The following is a 21,142-nucleotide window of genomic DNA, read 5'->3' as shown; positions in this document are numbered from 1 at the left end:
GCACAACCATGCTAATAATTATATGAATTATAAAACTTACACAAAAATTGATGAGATAAAAATGAACTTATAGTCATTCTCTAATTGATAAATGGTCAAAGCACATGATCAGACAGGGAAGACTTCAAGGTATCTGTTGTCATAGGAAAAAAATGCTCTAAATACCTAATGGTTAGGGAAATGCAGTTTCTACTCATAATCATCAAAACGGCAAAAATGACAAAAAGAAAACTGAGAAATGTTGGAAGGGCTTCATTACTGGACTATTGATAAAGCTGTGAATTGGTCCAGCTATTTTTGAAAGCAATGAGGAAGAGTGCTCCCAAAGTTACTAAACTGTGCATCTCTCAAAGAGTATGCATACTATCTGTATGCCTATACACCAAAATGAAAGAAGGCTGTGTATGTGCAAAAATATTTATAGCAGTTCTTTTTGTGGTAACAAAGACCTCAGAACTAAAGGGTTACCCATAAATTGGGGAATGGTTAAACTATGGTATATGAATGTAATGTATTATTACTGTACTGTCTGAAACAATGAAAAAGCCAGTTACAGAGAAACCTAAGAAAATTTGAACTGATGCAGGAGGAAGTGAGCAGAACCAGAATGGCAATTTGTACTATAATAATAGTAACAATTTGTACTATAACAATAATAAAAACAACATAATTTTTGTAAAATAATTTTTAAAGTCTTAAGAACTTTGATCAATGAAATAATCAATCATGATTCTAGAAGACTTACCTACTTCCTGAGAGAAAAGTGATAGAGTAAAATATACAAAATGAAATATGTCCAGATACAATCCATACAAGAACTTATTTGACTGTGCATGTATATTAAAAGTCTTTTCTTTTTAGGGGGAGTGGTTAGAGATAAAGTAAATGCTTATTAACTGAAAAAATTTTAATTAAAAATGCAAAATTATATTTAATCCTCAAGTCAACAGGGTGCCATAAGTAAATGAGACATGGTCAGACCTGTGCTTTGGGAAAATCATCTTGATACCTATGATAGAATATGGACTAGCCTTTCCAGAAGGCTGGAAAATCATTTAGCAGTCCAGGCCAAAAGTTATGAGAATCTTAACTAGGATGGTGAGAAAAGAGATATGAGTCATGTTGTAAGGTTAAAACAAGATTTAGCAACTGCTTAGATATATGAGTTAAAGAAGAATGAGGGATTAAGAATGATTTTATTTTGGAACTTGGCTAATTTGAAAGTCAGTGGTGTCTTCAACAGTAACAGGGAAGTTTACAAGAGAGTAATTTGGGAGAAAAATTTAAATAAAGAAAATTGAAACGCCATCACAACATATTTGTGCCTGCTCCTCCTGTGCAACTCACTGTCTCACCTCAAAATAAAAAGGCTCTTTTTTACAAGTTACAGCTGTAGGATCTTCCTTCTTAAAAAGAGCCATTAGTTATTCTGGAGGGAGCAGTAAGGGGATTTGATAGTACAGAATTTTTCCAAAATCAGCCATACAGCTATTGTAATGAATGTCCTGATTTATCAGGATTAGGTTATAACTGCCCTATCGAGACAGACAACTAGCAAGAAAGGAGGTTGGTTGTAAATTTATAGGTTTGGAAGGTAGGTAGTGATTCTTCTTTCCACCCTCTTAATTAGCTGGTCAAAAACACTGCAGGATCAGACTAATGGCTCCTTGGTACCAAGTTACCACCCACACTTTGGAGACCATTCATCTAGAAAGGCCTCCAGGAAATTGGGTAGAAAACATGACAAGCTTTCAAAAGATTAGGGGAAATATTTATTAAGCTCTGCATTTCTGAAAGAAGTATGCCAATCAATCAAAATACTGATGTAATTAAATTTATAAAGCATTTTCCTAAAACCCATCATGTAGACTAATACAAATACTATCTCGATTGTATAGCTGAGGCAATTTCAACTTGAGGATGTTAAATGACCACACAGATGAGAAACCCGAGGCCCAAGGAGATTCAATGCCTTGCCAAAGTCTCTCAAGTAGTGTCAAATCTAGAATTTGAGATTCACAATCAGGAGTTGTTTGTTTTTTTAAACTACTCCAGATTTGATGTTTTTCTACCTTACCCACACGTTGGTGTTTGCAACATCAACATGCCCAAGACACAAACTGAATATGTAATTAACTGTTTTCTGTAAAAAGTTTTTCAGCTATTATATTTTTGGACATATATACACATTATGGGAGAACTCTAATTGTGTGTGTGTATGTATGTGTGTGTGTGTATAGACATGGAAAAGAAAATTTTCATTTTAATATAATTAAGAATTTTATAATATTAAAATCTATCCAGAAAGATGATAGGAAGCATTTTAGTGGAGAATATTTGAGGCAGGAAGCTTGAGTTCAAATCCTATTTTTGGCTCTTATTAGCTCTCTAAGTCTCAGCTTCCTTATTTGTATAAGGGGAATAATAAAACCTGTAATAACTACTTCACAGGGTTGTTGTGAGATGAGAATGAAAATACATGAAAGTACTTTGCAAACCCTAAAGTGCTATATAAATGCCAGCTATCATGATCGTGTTTAGGTTCTGAAATCATGACTCAAAGTATTTAATTAGAGCCTCAATGTGGCTCTATTGGGGCTTAGTAGGGAAAATTGGATTTGGAGTCCAAGAATCTAGATTCAAAGCCTAGGTCTTTACATTGTGATCTTAGGCAAGTCTTGTAACTTCTGGTCTCAGATCTTTTATTTATTAAATGAAGATTGGGACTAGATGGCCTCTGAGGTACTTCTTAGCTCTAAGTTTATGAAATTATGATCATATCAGGAATGTGAAGAACAGAAATAGATTTCTACACTGGGTAGCTAAGAGTTACACTCATCCCTAAGTCTCCATGATGCCTCAGAAGTCTATTAACCACTTTGTAAAACCACTTCCAGTTTCTGTCCCCACTGTCTGCTTTCCTGATCCTTTCTGTGTAAGGCTTTCACATTTAAGCTCCCAAGTTCAGGAAGAGGAAGATGCTTACCCAATACAACTCTTGAGAAATTCCTTCCGCTTCTCAGGATCTTGGATGTTTAAGTGTTCTTGGTACTGGGACAACTACAGAAATAAAAAGAAAAGTTCTGAGTAGCCTGAATTTCCTGGAAAGGGGAGAGTAGCTAGAGGACAGCTCTGGTGATTGGTATCACTCCTTCAAAACACTCTATTAGGGAAAGTACCCAAATCTCCCAATAGATTTGACAAACTCAGGATACTGAGGGAGCTGTTGCATTTACCCAGCTAATCTAGTTGTATTAGGCTTCTTTTTCTTTGTGAAATTTCATTGGTGCTAAGGGCTCTCTGACAAGCATATGTCTTCAACTAATGCAAATAAATTATGGTACTGCAATGTAAGAAGTGAAGTGACTTGTGCAGGGTCACACAATCTGGATGACTTGAAGGCAAGACTTGAAGTACACGACTCTCAAGGTTTTCAAGACTACCAGACTGATTCTCTATCTACTACTCCATGCCATCTCTCCACCTCACTTCTGACTTCATCTCATCACTTTGGTCCTATGAAAAAATAACTAACATTTACATTTTTCAAACAATAGGCATTTATTACGCACCTATAATATGCCAAGCACTTTGCTATGTACTGATGAAACAAAGAAAGGAAAGAAACATTCTCTGTGCTCAAGGAGCTCATATTTTAATTTCAATAGCACTTTAGACTTGGAAAAACACTTTTCAAACATTATTTAACTTAAACCTTAAAACAATCTTTATTTCTGTCTTTCAGTTGAGGAACTAAAACTAAAACTACAACAATTTCAAGGGTCTTATTTATGTTCACATAGCTAGAAAATCAGAGGAAGATGTAAAGTCCAAGGCCTTCTTACCATGCTGCCTTATTTAGTCTTTAAAATGAGGTAAAGATTAGAAACAAAGAACCAAAAAGACTAGTGTAGTTTTACAGCCAACTAAAACAGCACGCCAGAACAAATAAAATGTCATTAGAATATATTCTATGTTCTACTTAGAATACTAATTGTACTTAATGAGCACAGCTTAAGGTAGTATTAGGTTGAGATGGTCACACTTACTGCAAGTTCTTCTGTTCTGTCCAGATACCTTGGAAAATAGAAGAAAGGAACAGATCATTAAGTGCTTCAGGTGCTCCATGTCCTAGCATTTTTATCTAATGCTGGGTGAAAGTAATTCCTTGAATTAATATAAGCTCTCATCTTAGGATGAATGCTCAAAGAGCAATACAGTCCAAAGGCATATTCATCTTCATCCAGTATATGCCCTTATCTTACAGCCTCTACCACTAGCCTCTCCTCAAAGGATAACAAATCTTGACAAATACATCTTATTTTTACAACACCCAGACACACATGGTCAGTCCATAGCCAGATGAAGTACTTTATTCATCTGCATCCATCAGCTGGGGTGAGGCAGCCCATTACTTAGCTGGTGTCATGGAATGAAACCTTACTAACAGGAGCCCATATCCAAAGGAAGAGGTTCTAGCCCTTTCTATAAGTTTGAAGTGAAAAAATGAGAATTATACTCTTCAATCTCATTCTGAAATGCCTAAACTTCTAAGGGCAGTCAAGTACTGGCAATAATTAAAATAATCACTATAATGATGAAAATTATAACTCACATTTAGACAGCACTTCATACTCAAGGTGATTTCTTTATATTCCAATGAGATTGGTAGCATAAGAATTATACTCTTTTGGGGCAGTTACATAGAGCAGTGGATAGAGCACCAGCCTTAATTTAGGAGGACCTGACTTTACATCTGGTCTCAGGCACTTAACACTTCCTAGCTGTGTGACCCCAATTGTCTCAGCAAGAAAAAAAAATTATACCTCTTTTAGAGATGAGGAAACTAAAGCTCAGATAAGTTAACTGTCTTGTCAATAAGGCAACAACAGCTAGTAAACTAGAGAAGCTGAAATATGACCTACATCCCATGTCTCTTTTCAGTGAACCAGATGATCTTGCCTTCATTACTAACATGTTATCTGCATGTACAACTTAGTTGTTACTACTGACTAATGAAGTGCCCTCTCACCTGAAAAGGTCTAGTAGCATTTTCTGATCACCTATCTCTTTAAGAAAGTGAATGAGATGTCTCAGGGCAATCTGTCGCACTTCTAGCTCTCGGAAAAGGATCTCTAGTAGGGAATAAATAGAGAAAAACTGAAATTAATCACTAAGTTGCATACTGATTGATTGAACTGAATTGATATCTCCCCTCCCCCCCACTTTTTTTAATCTTTGTTACATGGATAGGTTTTCTGGGTAGAGGAAAAAACAGACAAATTTAGAAATTGAGTGAAAAAACAGAATCAATAAAAATATTTTAAAATTTAGAATAATCTAGTCATGCTAAATATGAAACTAGCTTCCTTTCTAACTATACAGTTTTCTCCACAAATTCTAGCGGGAGCCAATTTATTCATCATATACCCTCCATGGACTAAAGAGAATACTGATTAAAGGACTCTTCAATTCCCACTGACTCAACCTGTTTAGTCCCCCAAACTCTAGCCCATCTGTCTATGTATAAAGTGAAGTACAATTTGTGACTAATGGGTAACTATAAAGATAAACTGACAATTACTTGGATGAACACTTCCCTGGCCATTATCTTAATCAAGAGGCAAGGCCCTTGATTGTAAGTCAATCCAAACTATTCTCACCTTTGCTGAGGGTCCTCTTAAGGAAGATCAAAACCTGAGGAGAGAGGGAGAATATAAAGTGTATGTTACATAAGGCTACACAGTCCTATACCTCAAGAGCTACCCAAATATATCAGTTGGTATTCCCTAGGCTCCTTTGAATAACACTTTAACAGAGGCCAAAAACACATTAGAGATTAATTAAGGCAAAGAACAAGCTCAAGGGTACAAAAATGATTGAAGACTTGAGCACAATATCTTTCAGAAATCACTTAGTTCTTGGTGTCTCATGACTATCTGGAGCCAATGTACACAACCACTTCCCTGAGTATTCTTTCATATTTATCCTTTCTTAGGATAAGTATAAGAGTGGAAGCATAGCCTTTTTTGGATTTCCACAACAGCCAAAATGCCAATTCTATGCCACAGTTAAGATTCCATGTCAGAAGCTGGGCCATTCAGAGTTCCAAGAGACACCAAGAAGTCAGGAATCAATTCCCCACATGACACCTAAGCCACAATCCTGCTTAATAAAGCTCACAGCAGTAATGACGTTCCCATCATGGATAGTCACTGCTTCTTCCAGAAGTTGGAGCTTGTCCTGTAGGGAGCGGAACCTCTCTAAGGAGCAGACCTGGTAGGGCAAGGGTAAGAAAAAATCAGAATATGGTTCCCCAGCTGTACAACTAGCTTCGAGGAAGTCATATTCTTAAACTCTCTTCAGTAATTTCCCAGAGTGGTACCAATTTCAGAAAGTGTCACTGATAACAAAATCTCAGATCAAGATCTCTGGGTACACTCTAGACCTGAGACTTCCCCAAACCTTTCCCCATTAGCTTTGTATTCTGGTGTTGGAGCAAGTCTTGGAATTTGGCCTTCATGTTAAGTTCCACCACAAAACATCACCCAAGGCAGATCACCAGAGTATGAGATCATTCCCACATATCCTTTTTCCTTCCATTCACATATATTCCATTTCCTTCCATTCAACCTAATCCACACCAAGCCAAAGGGCATCAATAGTGCTGCAACCTTTGACATGGTGAGTTCAGTCCTTTCAGAAACCATCCAAATTCATCAACTGAAGATGAGGATATTAAAAGGGCACATTGGAGACAATGTGCCCAACATCCCAAGAATTGCCCCATGCCCTTCTTTCCACAATGTCCTTACCTTACCCTTCTGCAATCGCCTGACTGTGTCACTGAGGCTCCAGTCACTGCTGTAATCCTGAAATATTAGCAGCTTGTGAACCCCACTGGGATCAGAGGCCAGGGTATCGAGATGCCAGCTCCTCACCCCAGCCTCACAGGTACCAGGAGGGCTTGATCTCAGGTGGCTTGGCTGATTTCACGAGATCCTTTGTCATGAAGGGGGAGGTATTTAGTAGGAGCAAATAGACAAGGGAGAAGCTGGAAAGTCGAAAACGGCCTTGATAGGAAGCTGAAAGCTAATATTATTCTATGTTGCTGAAAGCACTGGGAATAGGGGAACACCAGGGGAAAAAATGCAGGGAGAAAGAGGGATTCTTTCCACAACCCTTCAAAAAGTCACTGTAAATGGAATTAACTAGTTCAGAAAACCAGAAATTCTAAAGCCACCATCTTAAGATTTCCACTCACTAATGATGGTTCTGTGCAATATCTGTATACCCATCCATGGCCCTCACTTGAGGAAAGTAAGACTATAATTGCTTCAACACACCCTGGATTCTTGGCCTCAGAGGGAATTCTTTGCTCAGGGATCAGCTGTTCTTTCTTATCCATTTTATTGTAGTCTCTGCCCAATTAAGCTCCTTTTATGGGGGCTTATGGGGACACATGAAAATCAATGGGCTTTGAAGTATAATTTCTAATAGTAACCCACCTTGTATTCACCCTTAGGTCTTCGCAGCTCAGGAGCATAGTTTTTGGGAGGTACATCTGAGAGGGCTAGGGAAGAAAAGGCAACAGTATCAAAACGTCTTGAATTCTGCCTCTTGTCACCTCTGCTTTTAAACACGACTTCCTTCTCCAAAAAAATTCTCTGGCATATAGATAGACTCAAGGCCTAGGGCAGTGACTCTAGGGCAGTCAAAGCAATACATCATTCCAAAATGTCCTCATTATTAGAATTAGAAAGGGGACCGGAGAAGAGCAGGGAGGGAGGAAGAGGGCATATTACTTTATTCTTTATAAGGCTAAAACATTTTCCATCACCAGTTCAGGGGTTCTTCCTAAAGTCAGAGTACCAAAAAGGAGTTCATTTGAAATGCTATCCCCTAACTCTTCAGACTGATTATTAGACAAAAGACTATTCCCCACAAAAAACAAGGAAATCCCCAACTCCAATTCCCAAAACCCAATGCCTACCATCTGAAAGGGACTGGAAACTCCCAAGTCTGCTTCTTCCTAAAGCCAAAGAGCATATGAAGAATAAGACCCAAGGTTCACGCTAAGGTTGTTCAGGACTACTAACAATCATAAATATCCATTGGGAACAGAACAGTTAAGTAACAAATAAAAATTGCGCTTTATATCATGCTTAAGCTTTTTTTACTGCTTTACATACATACAAATGTATGTAAAAAAAAGGGAGCCCCACAGCAATGTTTTTGTCTTAACTAAAACAATTGTAAACATAACACTAAGAATTCTGAAATCATAATAAAAGTATATTAAAACAATTCTTTATTAAAACACACTTATTTAGAAAATATTAACAAAATAAACATTTTTCTAAGACTAAAATATTTTTAAATATTTTTTTCCCCAAATACACGAAAAGGTAGTTTTCAACATTCATTTTTGCAAAATCTTGTTCTAAATTTTTCTCCTTCTTAGCCCCACCCCGACTCATCTCCCCAAGACAGCAATCTAATAGATTAAACATGTACAATTCTAACTATATTTCCATAATCATCATACTACACAAGAAAAATCAGAACAAAAAGGAAAAAAACACAAGGAAAAAAACAGCAAACAAAACAACAACCAAAAAAAGCTTTGATCCACATTCAGTCTCCATGGTTCTCTCTCTGGATGCAGATAGCACTTTCTATCACAAGTCTGTTGGAACTATTTAAGGTTAAAATATTAAGAGCAAGCTTTTTCTAATTTCCCAGACTCCCTCCCTATCAAAGAGGTTTATTCACAATTCAGCAATGAAGCCTTGATCACATGATCCAAATCATGAAATGTATGCTTTCTCTGATATTTAGATGAGTTTCTTTTGTTTGTCCTCCACAGATTTATAACTCTGAATTTTTTAGCTTTAATGAAAACTATAACTTTTTATTAAACTTGTACTGCATAATGGACAGAGATCAAGTTTGAAGTCAGAAAAAAACAAGTCCTATTTCACATCCCTCAATATCTCAAATGACTCTTAAAACTTTAAGTTACAGATGGAGCTGCCCAAATCCATCTATAGAGGAAGCGCCCACATCAGGTATTCTTTATGATGATGAACTCAGAAGTCCTGACCATACTAAAAAATTCGCTTTAGAATGACACTTTAAGCTAATTCTTCTATTAAAGAAATGCCCACAGTGCAATTTTCTCAGTAATTTGTAACTTTTCTCTTGTCAACTCACCCTAAATTTGAAATTGCAGTCCAATGTCCTCCTGCCCAGTTTGCGCCCAATGGGTTTAGCTTGGTATCTCAGAATTCCTAGCATTCATAGTGCAGTAGCAAGCTGGACTGGGAGTTCTAATTTCAGCATATCAACTAAGCATGTGACTGGCTGCACTAGATGGCCTATCTGAAGGATCCTTTCCAGTTTTCAACTCCTGTGATTCTCTCTGCTGGTAGCTGGGTTATCAGCTTTCTGTCTTGGCCACAAGTACTTATCTATGTTGTCTGACTAAGCTATTGAAGCTTATTAAAGGAAAGATTTCCCTTTTGTCTCACCAGCCCGCTTCTCTGATCTACGGCACAGAAACAGTTAAAAAGGTGTGATATTGCCCTAGCAACATACCAGTTTTTTAATTTTTTCTTTCTTTCTCTCTTTCTTTGGCAAAAGATAGGTTTATTTCGGAGAAGAAGTTAAAGAAAAATGAAGAGATACAATAGATACCAGGGATGATAAATATGAAATAGGGATGGGAGAGCATTTAGAAAAGGATTTTAATAATGAATGATAGAAAAGTGGAGAAAACAAACACCCCATGAAACTGGGGCATGCCCTTAGCTGGCAAACTAAATTCTGAAAGGGATTTAACACCTTAAAAGAACTAGTTAGCTATATAGAGGAGAAGTGGGGTCAGAAGAAGAGACCACCATAAGGTAGAGTGCCATGGCAGACTGACACAAAAGAGTGCAACATTAAAGCCATGGGCCACAAGCAGATTTATTTAGCCTCAGAGTCTTGACATAACTTGGATTTCTGACTGCATCACCCACAGAGGTGGGACCACGGAGCTAAACTAATGTATTTTTTCTTATATTTTAGCATAGTGCCTGGAACATGGTAGGTTGTTGTGTTCTTCTTCTTTTGTATAATACATGATGGTTCTCTGTGAGCAGGTTTCTTAGGGAGGTTTCCTGGAGGCAGCCTTAGTTTCGCTTCAGAGTAATAATCACCTCAAACGCAGCCAGCTGATAAAATCCAAATGTTTATTTTCTCCTTCCAAGTTTTGTCTCTTTCCTTGGGCCCGAGTAGCTTTCTTAGAGGCCTATCTTTTAGTGGAGAAGCAAAGAAGAACCTACCACCATGGTGGTGTGAGATGGGATGAATGAATCTAGTTCCGCCTCCAAGAGTGGGCTTCTTCTGAACTGACTCACTTCACTAACTCAGCTCCTTTTTATGCTCTTTTAGAGGTGTGCACTCAAAGGTTGACTCCTCCTCTGAGAGAGTGGGATTGTGGATTTCTGACTTGTGAATCTCATACTGAATTCTGACTTGTGAATCTCCCAAAAGGGTGAACTCCAATAAGTACTTAAATATATTAGTGAGCTAGAGAATTCGCTAAGTACCATGCTAAATTAGGCAACTGACTTATCACTTTGTAAGGATTCTAACAGTAGGTGCTTAATGTTTACTGACTATATCAAAAAAGAGGTGACTTCCCATTTTAGCCTAATTTTCTCTTACCTATAAAGCTGAGATTTTTTACATTCTGACAATTAATCTAAGTTAATATGATAGAGCTGAATACGTGACCTACCTTAGAAACCATCTAATGAGAGATCACAGCGATGCCACATCCTTCCCAAAGCAATAAGATCAGAGATCAGGAGCTCGCAATGCCCTCAGACACTATCTAGTACAATCCCAACATTTTAAAGGTGCCAAAACTAGAGCCCAGAGAATTTAAGTAATTTGTCAAGAGTTACTTGGCCCCATATGGGTAAGAGGTCATGCTTGAATATAAGTTCATGTCCTCCGACTCCAAATTCGTAACTCTTTCCACTGCACCAAGGTCACCTCACCCTTGGCAATCCAATGTCAATCCTTTCAACTAAGCTCTGGAGACACCTCCCTTTGATGCAACCATCCAAAATTCTGCACAATTCCTTTACCCATTAAACCTTACTGAATATTGGAATTGGAAATTTGGAATACTCCAATAATTTTGTCTTTCAGTTTCCTTTTTTCCAGAGTAAAACAGAATGTTGCGCTCAATCTTTTAAGGCTCAAGGGAAAGGAACTTCTCACACTTCTTCACTCTTTACCTTTGAAGAAGCTACTCAGAGAGTAGGTGGAGGCAGGCTTGGGGAGTGGAGGATAGGAGGATAAGCTGTTTCGAGTCTTCAGCTGTTCACGTCCCTCAAGGGCAGGACCACCACTGGAAGCTGTCTCTTTGATGGACCAAGAGATGCCTATATGACAAGAAGCAGTTAAAGTGCATATCTGATAAAATATGTAGGCAGAATACAAATCCCCACACTCCTATTTACCAGGGGGCATCCAAAAACTTCATAGGTGATCTTGCCTTATAAAATCAGAGAGACTACCAGATGACCACCGGAGAAGCTAAGTGTTAATAGTTTTAATGGTATTCAGTAACATCTGGGTAACAAGATTTGGTAGGTAACATAGTCTTGTCACAGATCTATAGGAATTCATTCACCACCACAGCTCAGAGGCACACCTGTGCAGCTCACAGCAAAAAATGAATAAATTTGCCTCTCAAGAATAAAAAAATGATGTCACATATATTGTCAGAGGTTGTTGCTTTTTCAGTTGGTTTTACTTAACTATTTTTGTTATAAGAAAGGGTTTAGTGGGTTTTAATGGGAGATGGGGGATAAATGAAGAAGTGACTGTGATATAAAAGTAAAACAAATATACCAATAATATATATATATTATATTTTAAAGACTAGAGAAGCAGTCTGCTGAGGAAATTCTGAGCTAGAGTTTGGCTAACACTGATTAGACATCCACTCTGTGTCAGAAACTTATGGGTAGCTCCTCAGAACAGAGTAGTCTTAAGAGTCTTAAGAGAGAGGCAAAACAGCACAAGTTGGAAAAGTGAAGAAGTTAAAACTTCCATGTTGATCCATCCCTTCCATAATATGGATACTAACCTGTCAGTGGCCACTGCATTTTCAGCCAGGGCAAGAAAGAGAGAATCAATCTCAAATTAAAAAAAAAAAAAAAAAAAAAAAAACTGAAGACAGAAAAGTTCTTTCTTATGTTTTTCATGTACCCTAAAAGAGGCAATGTGTATGAAACTTGCCAATCAGGAGGGCTTGGTTTCAAATCCTGCTTTTTAAACACACTAGCTATAAGACCATGGATAAGTCACTTAATATAAGTCTAAGTTTCTTTATCTGTAAAAGTAAAGGGATGGACTAGATGGTCTTTGCGATTACTTCCAACTCTAAATATATTCTCTATGATCACTTGTCTCTTCAGAAGATCCTCAGTCAAGGATAGGCTTTTAAAGTGATTAAAATTTTAAAGGAGAGAAGGAAGGGGAGGAAGAGACATGGTTTAAGCACATGGGTCATCTATTAAAGACATAAATCTATATTAATATCTTCTTGGATTTCTTCTACTTACTCCCCACAGGTTCTCCACTCCAGCTGACTCTCTCCAAGTCATCATCGTCATCATCCACAATGTCCCGAAGGCTGTTCACTGCCCGTTTGGACTCCTTTAACTGCAAGTGAACAGAAATCTGGGAATCCAAGTCACTACCTCCTCTTCTGCCTCCTCCCCTCCATCAGCATCCACATTTATTAACAAGATGATACCCGAGGAATTTGAGACATAAAACTAAAAAGCTAAATGATTAGTACTTAAAAGAAAATTAATTTAATATACCTAAAACATTCACAAGTGTTTTGTTGTGACTCATAAGGAGTATCAATACTCCCCCTCCCCCTTCTTTTTTTTTGACAAAGGGGATTAATTATAGGAGCTAAAGGTTAGGTTTCATAGAATAAATTTAAAGTTATCAGGGCCCTTCAAATTCCAATCCCAGGTATAATTGTATTTGTGTGAATTGGTATGTGACTAAATTTCTCTCAGAGATTCAGTGAATTTCTGCATTAATAAGATGTAGAGAGTATTATCAATTATATTCCTTCTTTAATTGGGAGCTAATTTTTTGAACTCCTATTGAAAATCTTAATCTCCTCTCCACTTTCTCATGCTATGCAGTTTCCATCCTCTGTCCCTCCTTTTTGGTTTGTCCTCCTGAACCTCCCTGTTCTGTTGTTCTGTTGTTAGCAAAAACTCGTCACCCTAGACTGCTGCTTCTTCTCACACTATTTCCACTGCATTCATGAAAATCTAGTCCCCTCACCCAGAAGAAATTGCATTGCTTGATGGTCTCAACCCATCTCTCTTCCTTACATATATGTATCATATTATAATACATATCATCATTCTTTCACTTATCCAGGATCAGAATCTCAACCCTTTACTGATTTTCCTTATCTAATCAGATGCAAAGTCCTGATTATACTTCTATAATATACCACACAACCATCTCTTTTACTTTATAAGATAGCTAACACCCTAATTCAGATTTTCACCATCACTGGCCTGGATTATTACAAGAAGTCTCCTAACTGTGTTTCCTGCTTTCAGATCTATCCTTCTTCAGACCCATTCAATTACCAAAATCATATTTCTAAGCACAGGTTTAACTAAGTCACTGGCCTAGTCAAAATGCTTCGGTAGCTCCCGATCATTTCCAGGAAAAATGAAACTTCCTGTCTTCAGTCGATTTTTGCTTATCTAATTTCATATATTTTAGTAACATTCTAAACAAATGATTCTACTAAATGGTCCCCAAACTCAGCATTCCATCTCTGTTTTCAGAACCTTTGCACAGGCTATCCCTTGTGTCTGGAATACATTACAGTCTCATTTTTGTTTCTTATAATACTTAGTATATTTCCAAACTAACTTCTGGGTTAAGTCTTTTCTGATCCTCCAAGTTATTAGTACTTTGTCCCTCAATGATTGGATTATCATGTTTACTTTGAGGACTACATAAGAAGTATATATCTAGTTATTTATCTTGGATGCCCTCATTAGAATATATGCTCATTGAAAACAAAGATTCCTTCTTATTCCAACCCCTCACATAATGCTTTATACAAAGACGATGCTAACAAGAGCTGACTAAATTGAATTCTCACTCAAAAATAAGAATAAAGTCATCTAAATAAGGAACTTGAGATCCTTTAAAAAAAAAAAAAAGGAAAATTGTTTTATGTGAACAAAATTAGAACAAATAGGATATGGAAAGAAATAGTTGCCATACAAAGAAAACTTTATACATATTCTTTTTTTTTTCCTGTGTCTTCTTTTTTTAATTGAAGCTTTTTATTTTCAAAACTTATTCAAAGAGAATTTTTAAACACTGACCCTTGCAATGCTTTGTGCTTCAATTTTCTCCCCCTTCCCTTAGATGGCAAGTAACCTAATATATATTAAACATGGTAAAAATATATGTAAATCAAATACAGATGCATATATATTTTTATAGTTATCTTACTATACAAGAAATATCTGATCAAAAAGGAAGAAAAATGGGGAAGAAAATAAAATTAAAGCAAACAACAACCAATGAAGTGAAAATGCTATGTTGTGAACCACACACAGTTCCCACAGTCCTCCCTCTGGGTGTAGATGGCTTTCATCATCACAAAATCATTGGAACTGGCGTCAATCATCTCATTGTTGAAGAGAGCCACATCCATCAGAATTGATCATGTATTATCTTACTATTGCCGTGTACAATGATCTGGTTCTGCTCATTTCACTCAGTATCAGTTCCTGCAAGTTTCTCCAGGCCTCTCTGAAATCATACTGCTGAATGGAAAACTTTATATTTCTGAGAAGGGTTTAATATCCAAACATCTAGGACACCTAGGTGGCACAGTGGATAGAATCCGGGCCTGGAGTCTAAAAGACCCATCTTCCTGAGTTAAAATCTGACCTCAGATACTTACTAGCAGGGTTACCCTGAGCAAGTCACTCAACCCAGTTTGTTTCAGTTTCCTCATCTGCAAAATGAGCAGGTGAAGGAAATGGCAAACTGCTCCTGTATCTTTGCCAAGAAAACCCCAAATGGGGTCATGAACAGTCAGACATGACTGAACAACAATTCAAACAAATAGAAAACTAAGAGAAATATGTAAGACCAAACACCATTCCCCAGTGGCCAAAGGATTAGAACAAACAGTTCTCAAAAGATGATAAGCACACTATTAACAAGCATGTGACAATACTTCAAATAACTAATTATAAGAAAAATGCAAATCAAAACAAACCAGAAGCTTCACCTAATAACCAACAAATTGGCAAAAATAACAAAAGATGTTAATAGTCAACACTGAAGGGATTGTGGAAAGATAACACTTAATGAATTGTTGGTAGAACAATGAATTCATTAAACCACTAAACCATTAAAGCAATCTGATATTTTGCAAAGAAAGATATTTAAAAAGTCCAACCCTTTTAACTCATAAATTCCATTTTCAAATATATACTAAAAGGAGGTCGGTCTCGGGGTCTGTCTGTCTTTCTCTCTCTCTCTCTCTCTCTCTCTCTCTGTCTCACACACACACACACTCCCATATACAGCAAACTACTTATAAGGACGCTTTTTGGGGAAAGCAAAAACAAGAAACGAAGTAGGTCGATTAGTGAGCAGCTAAACAAACTGCTACAGAAATATAAAAGAATATTAAGGGGTTGTAAGAAATGCCAAATGTGAAGATAACAGAAAAGTATGGAGTTAGATGAACTGATACAAAATGAAGCAGAGACAAGAAAAGAACCTACACAACGATAAAAATGCAATTGGATAGAACCACCAGAGAATGAGTGAAAAAGAATATTTCAAAATTATAAAGCTCGGCTTTCCCCAAAAATGTAAAACACCTTCTCTCAACTCTTTTGCTACCTCTTTTTCTTAAAAAATAAAATTATATGCCATAAAGGATCATTCTCTGGGAAAGTAGGGAAGACATACAGGAGAAATCTAGGCAATGTAAAAATGAAAGATATGTTAAAGAACAAAAAAATGAAGCTTAATGATATAAAATTATAATGATCAAGCTTGAATCCCAAATAGAGATGTTGAAAGAAAGATGTTTTTTTGCAGAAAGAGAGGCTGTAAGTATGGAACATACTATACAACAGCATCTTTTTTCATATGCTGATTTTTTTTTTTTTGACTAGTTCTTTCTAATTTTTTTTTAATGAGCTGGCTCTCTGGGAGGGGGAGGAAAGTAGAATACAATAATAAATATAAAATTTTAAAATATCAATTAAAAAAATTTTAAGTTGATTTTTTTCTTCCTCAGTTCCTTCCTAACACTTCTCTAGATTTTTAACATTTTATGATCCTTAACATCTTCTAACTGGAATTTCATAGAATTCAATATAAGGGCAAAGAGAAAGCTCAGAAATTATTTAGTTCAATTCCACTTAACAGATGAGAAAACTGAGAGCTAGAGATAAGTAATTTGCCCAAGGTGACACAATTAGTTACATAGACAGAACTCTATGGAAGCTGTTTTGAAAAGAGAGGCCAGCTAGAATACTGTGAGAATGATTTCTGGCTAGAAGTTGGTTGTTGTTGTTGTTTGTCCTTCATTCTGGAAGAGGTCCATGAAATGAGAGAGGTGATGCCATGATATACAAGTGAATTGGATTGAAGGGAGGGAGAGCTGTGAAAGGTCACCTGCCTTCTTTCCCCTCCAGAGCCATCTGGGTCCATTGATCACATATACATCAGGATGACCAGAGATGGTCCTGGATTGAAATGAAAGATCTTGGCCTTTTTAAGCTGAGGTCTTCAACAGGTCTCGGTCAGACAGAGGCTGCACCCATTCAGTGATTAAGGCCAGATAACAATTGGGGCAAAGATTCTCTTCTTTCACAGAGATTAGAAGTCAGAGGGGCAGTTAGTTATACTTTCAAGTCTGTCCTGTGTCTGTCATATCCTTGGCAACCTACCTGGCAAAGTTCATCATCATCATCATCAAATGTAAAAGCCTTGAACTTGGAGCTGTGCCAGTACTCTTCCTCATCAACTTTTGTGCGACTCATCTGAGGCAGAGAGAAAGGAAAAATTCTTAGAAAGGCAATATGGTGCTAAGGAGAGAATGTTTCAGATGTCTTGTACTTTAACTGAAGTTGTAAGGACCTGAGCAAGTCACTTTACCCTACCTATCCTCATTTGGAAAATGCGGCCAATAATAGGACCTACCTCATAGGGGTCATTGTGAGGATGAAATGAGTGAACATAAATAACATACTTTGCAAACCTTAATTGCTACAGAAATCCCAGCAATTATTAGTATTAGTATTGTTCCCTTTCCTACACCTGATGGCAAAGTCTCTGTATCTGCCACCTGTAGATGATTCTCTGGTTCTTCAGCATAAATGCAATAACCTGGTCCACTTATGTTTTAACTCATCACAGAATCACGGAGGCCAGGAAAGTGAGACCAAGAAGTCAAGTAAGTAACTGCCCAAGATCACAAAGTTTTAGACTGGAAGGGACCTCAGAGCCATCTAGACCAACCTTCTTTTATAGATGAGGAAATTGATAACCAAGATCAGGTAACTGTACAGAACTACACAAATGTCAGAGCTGGACATGAATATGGGTCCTCTGATTGCAGAGCCAGTGCTCTACCCTGCACCACAATCATTTCATCAAATAGTAGATGTACTACACTTAAGATACTCTTATAGGTTTTGAGAGAAATACAAAGAGGAAATAACTTCAAGGAGCTGATGTTCAATCTGAGGAGAAAAACATTCACATAGTTTAAAAGAATCTGAGATGGAGAGCTAGCAAGGATGCAGAGGTAGACATTGTCTAGAGTCAAGAAGACCTGGCTTCAAGCTTTGCCAATGTGACATTCAGCAAGCTATAACTTCCCTATGTCCCCAGGAAATTATGCAAATTGCAGAGAAAATGGCATGGATAGAGAAGTTGCTCACCATAAGCTCCTAATACTTATGAAATCACCAATCTGTTTGAAAGAAACAAACAAAATAAAGGCAGTAAATAAATGCTGTGTATATGGACTAAAAGGCTATTATAATATGCATGAACTGGGCAATCAGTGCTAACTGAATGAATACTACACAACAATAGTACTTTCCTAGATGTTCCAAAATATCTAATCTTCATTTAATTTACTTTCAATTGTAAATATTTGGAAAGTCAGGCTATATTGGTAAGGCATAAAGTTACCCAACATAAAAATACTGGTTTATTCACAAACAGGAAATTCTGTCCACAATACATCCTAAACCATTTGTGGCAACTGGCTTAAAAATAAGGGCTTTTGGAAAATAATAGTTTAAGCCAAGAGCTTAAGAGCAAAAATAAATAAAAATATAAAAAGACTAACAAGCTAAGAATAACAGCAGCTCTAAGAACATCCAATCTACTCACCTCTTACTTGGAATTTCTATACTTGTCTCTTACTCAGTCCCTCTAAAGAAGTATTTAAAATGGAGCTTGTGGAAAGTTAGTAGCAGTCCAGCTAAATCTGCTTTCTGGTGGCCACAGGCCATAGACCTTAGTGTAAGGTCTAATTACACTAACCTAGGGATGTTGTAGATTTATTTGTTGGTGTCATATTGACTTCAGGAACTTAATAACCACTTTGAGTAAAAATCAAAACTGTATCACTTGCTTAGCAAGTGTAACTATAAAATCCCAGGATATAGTATGATGGAAAGTTAAAGCCTGTGCTCTTATGATCTGTAATATGTCTTTTCATTTTCTGTCATTTCATTGACAAGTATTTTTTTGAAAGTCTATAAACTGCATAATAGTATATTACCAGAGATGCATCTATTGAAGATTAAGATAGTATAATGGATTAGCAAACAATGTGAAAAGAGAATGATGGAAAAGAGAAATGCATTTTAAATTAAAGAGGAAGACTGGGTACTGGATTAGCAAACTGGAAAGACAACAAATCAAGGCATATTAAATAACAAGAGCAAAATAATTGAAATGAAATAAAAAATAGTAAAAAAATTTGGAACAATAAAATAAGAATATAAAGCTTCTGTCTCACAACACCACAAAGAATTCATGGGAAGTTACAGAAAATAATTTTCAATGATGACTAAAGGATTTAGATCAGGTATGACAAAAACTATCTTAGCCAAGTACCTAAGCACTTTTTGTAAAGTCCATTACAGGTCTTCTAACACACTCTTCAACTCTGAGTTCACAAGATGCAGGCAAAGAAACTGAAACTTGTGCAAAAAGACAAGGCACATTAACACACTATTGATGTGAACTGGTTTGATCATTCTGGAAAGCAATTTGGAATTATATAGAGAAATGGGCTAAAATGTCCATACTCTTTGACCCAAAGATCCCTCTGCTAAGTATATATCTCAAGAAGAGCAATAATAAAAAGATACCATGTATACCAAAATATTCATAGTAGTACGTTTTGTACTAGCAAAGAATTAGAAACAAAGCCTATTTATTTAAAATAGACAGTTCTGGTATAAGAATGAAATGAAATAGTACATGAAGGAAAATATGAATAATAAGAAATATGTAAAGATTTAAATGAATTGATATTGTGCTAGGTGGCACAAGTGGATATGATGCTAGGCCTGAAGTCAGGAAGATTCATTTTCCTGAATTCAAATCTGGTCTCAGACACTTATTAGCTGTGTGATCCTGGGCAACATATTTAACCCTGTTTGCCTTAGTTTCCTCATCTGTAAATTGAGCTGGAGTAGGAAATGACAAACTATTCCAGTATTTTTGCCAAGAAAATTCCAAATGAGGTCTTGAAGAGTTGGACTGAAAAACTGTTTCCAGAGCCACCTGCTAGGGATCTACTTCTGACCAGCAGACTAGATCCCTTCATGTGAGAGGATGGTAACGATACAAGGAGACTCTGAGGCAGTTCCATTCTCTAACCTCTCTCCTCTGCCTTCCATTCACTTCATTCCCAATTCCTAGGCAACATCTGCTTAAAGGATGATTTGCAATTCCTTCAAGTGTGTTATGATTCACAGCTGTGGAGGCTTTCGAAGAACCAAGCCACCCCTTAATGGTGCAGTCCCCTTTAACCTTTCTGGTTTTCTGGGTTTTGTACTTAGGTGTGGTCCTTAACAAAAAAGAACTGCACAACAAGAAAGGTGAAGTAAGCAGAAGAGGGAATAAAAATTACATGGTACAACAGTATAAATTGAAAGACTTGTGATAAGAAAACACCCAAAACCAAATGCTGTAAAATTAAGACTATGCTTGGTCCCAAAGAAGAAAAAGAGATTCCACAACCTTGCTTCTTTAAAGGGGTTTGGAGTGTGGAACACTCCATATAATGTTTGATATTGGTCAATGTGCTAGATTTTGAGCTGTTTTTTATTTTATTTTATTTTTTTCAATTGTATTTTATTTTTCCAAATACATGTAAAGATAGTTTTTAACATTCATTTTTGTCAAACTTTGTTGAACTGTTAATTTCTATTAAAAGAAAAAAAAGGAAGAATATGTTGGGAAATATGGGGGAAACACCACGAATTTTTTAAAGAGGGTTCAATTCTACAGTGGATAGAAATTATTAGGAAGTGACTTAACAAACCTACCAAAAAAAATTCAAAAAATAAAATCCTATATACCGTAAGTATAGAAAAGAACCTTAGAATTCATGTAACCCATGAAGGATGTTAAGTCCCGGGGAGGTATGTTTAACCTTCTTAAATCAGTCTCTTCCTCTTTTCATTCCATAGAAGCAGATCATCACAATGGAAATAGTAATGAACTTTGGAGCTCAAAAGAAACCTGACTTTGAATATCACCTCCAACGTATATAAGAACCACAAGCAAATGCAGCTAGGTGAAACAGTGCCAATAACCTAAGTTCAAATTAACCAGATAAGAGATTAAGCGTTTCGAATGTTGTTTCCTCCTCTGTAAAATAGGGATAATAATAGCAGTTACCTCCCAGGATTGCTGTCAGGGTTAAACCCCTTTATATATTGGAAATCGCACTCCAAACACCTCATTTTTAGCCTCACACTAACCCTGGGAGGGGGGGAGGGTG

General features: G+C 36.7%; 1 protein-coding gene across 3 annotated transcripts in view; it reads right to left on the bottom strand.

The window, feature by feature from the left end:
* Positions 1 to 21,142, bottom strand: part of VIPAS39 (VPS33B interacting protein, apical-basolateral polarity regulator, spe-39 homolog) — a 30,541-nt gene that overhangs the window by 8,662 nt on the left and 737 nt on the right. The window contains exons 2-13 of one of the 3 annotated variants that reach the window (XM_031952440.1): positions 18,051 to 18,082; positions 17,055 to 17,147; positions 12,633 to 12,732; positions 11,298 to 11,444; positions 7,994 to 8,032; positions 7,509 to 7,573; positions 6,816 to 6,872; positions 6,184 to 6,276; positions 5,664 to 5,697; positions 5,033 to 5,135; positions 4,050 to 4,077; positions 2,987 to 3,060 (exon numbers count right to left, since the gene is read on the bottom strand). In XM_031952440.1, coding sequence (XP_031808300.1) covers positions 2,987 to 3,060; positions 4,050 to 4,077; positions 5,033 to 5,135; positions 5,664 to 5,697; positions 6,184 to 6,276; positions 6,816 to 6,872; positions 7,509 to 7,573; positions 7,994 to 8,032; positions 11,298 to 11,444; positions 12,633 to 12,732; positions 17,055 to 17,147; positions 18,051 to 18,053 — 836 coding nt within the window. In that variant the 5' untranslated portion in view covers positions 18,054 to 18,082. The remainder of the gene's footprint in view (positions 1 to 2,986; positions 3,061 to 4,049; positions 4,078 to 5,032; positions 5,136 to 5,663; positions 5,698 to 6,183; positions 6,277 to 6,815; positions 6,873 to 7,508; positions 7,574 to 7,993; positions 8,033 to 11,297; positions 11,445 to 12,632; positions 12,733 to 17,054; positions 17,148 to 18,050; positions 18,083 to 21,142) is intronic. The other 2 variants (XM_003756206.4, XM_031952442.1) reach the window with 2 other exon arrangements.

This window comes from Sarcophilus harrisii, chromosome 2, assembly GCF_902635505.1.
Source record: "Sarcophilus harrisii chromosome 2, mSarHar1.11, whole genome shotgun sequence".
NCBI classification, from domain to species: Eukaryota; Metazoa; Chordata; class Mammalia; order Dasyuromorphia; family Dasyuridae; genus Sarcophilus; species Sarcophilus harrisii.
The sequence above is the reverse complement of the archived record's forward strand: the minus strand, read 5'-3'. Positions and strand labels throughout refer to the sequence as shown.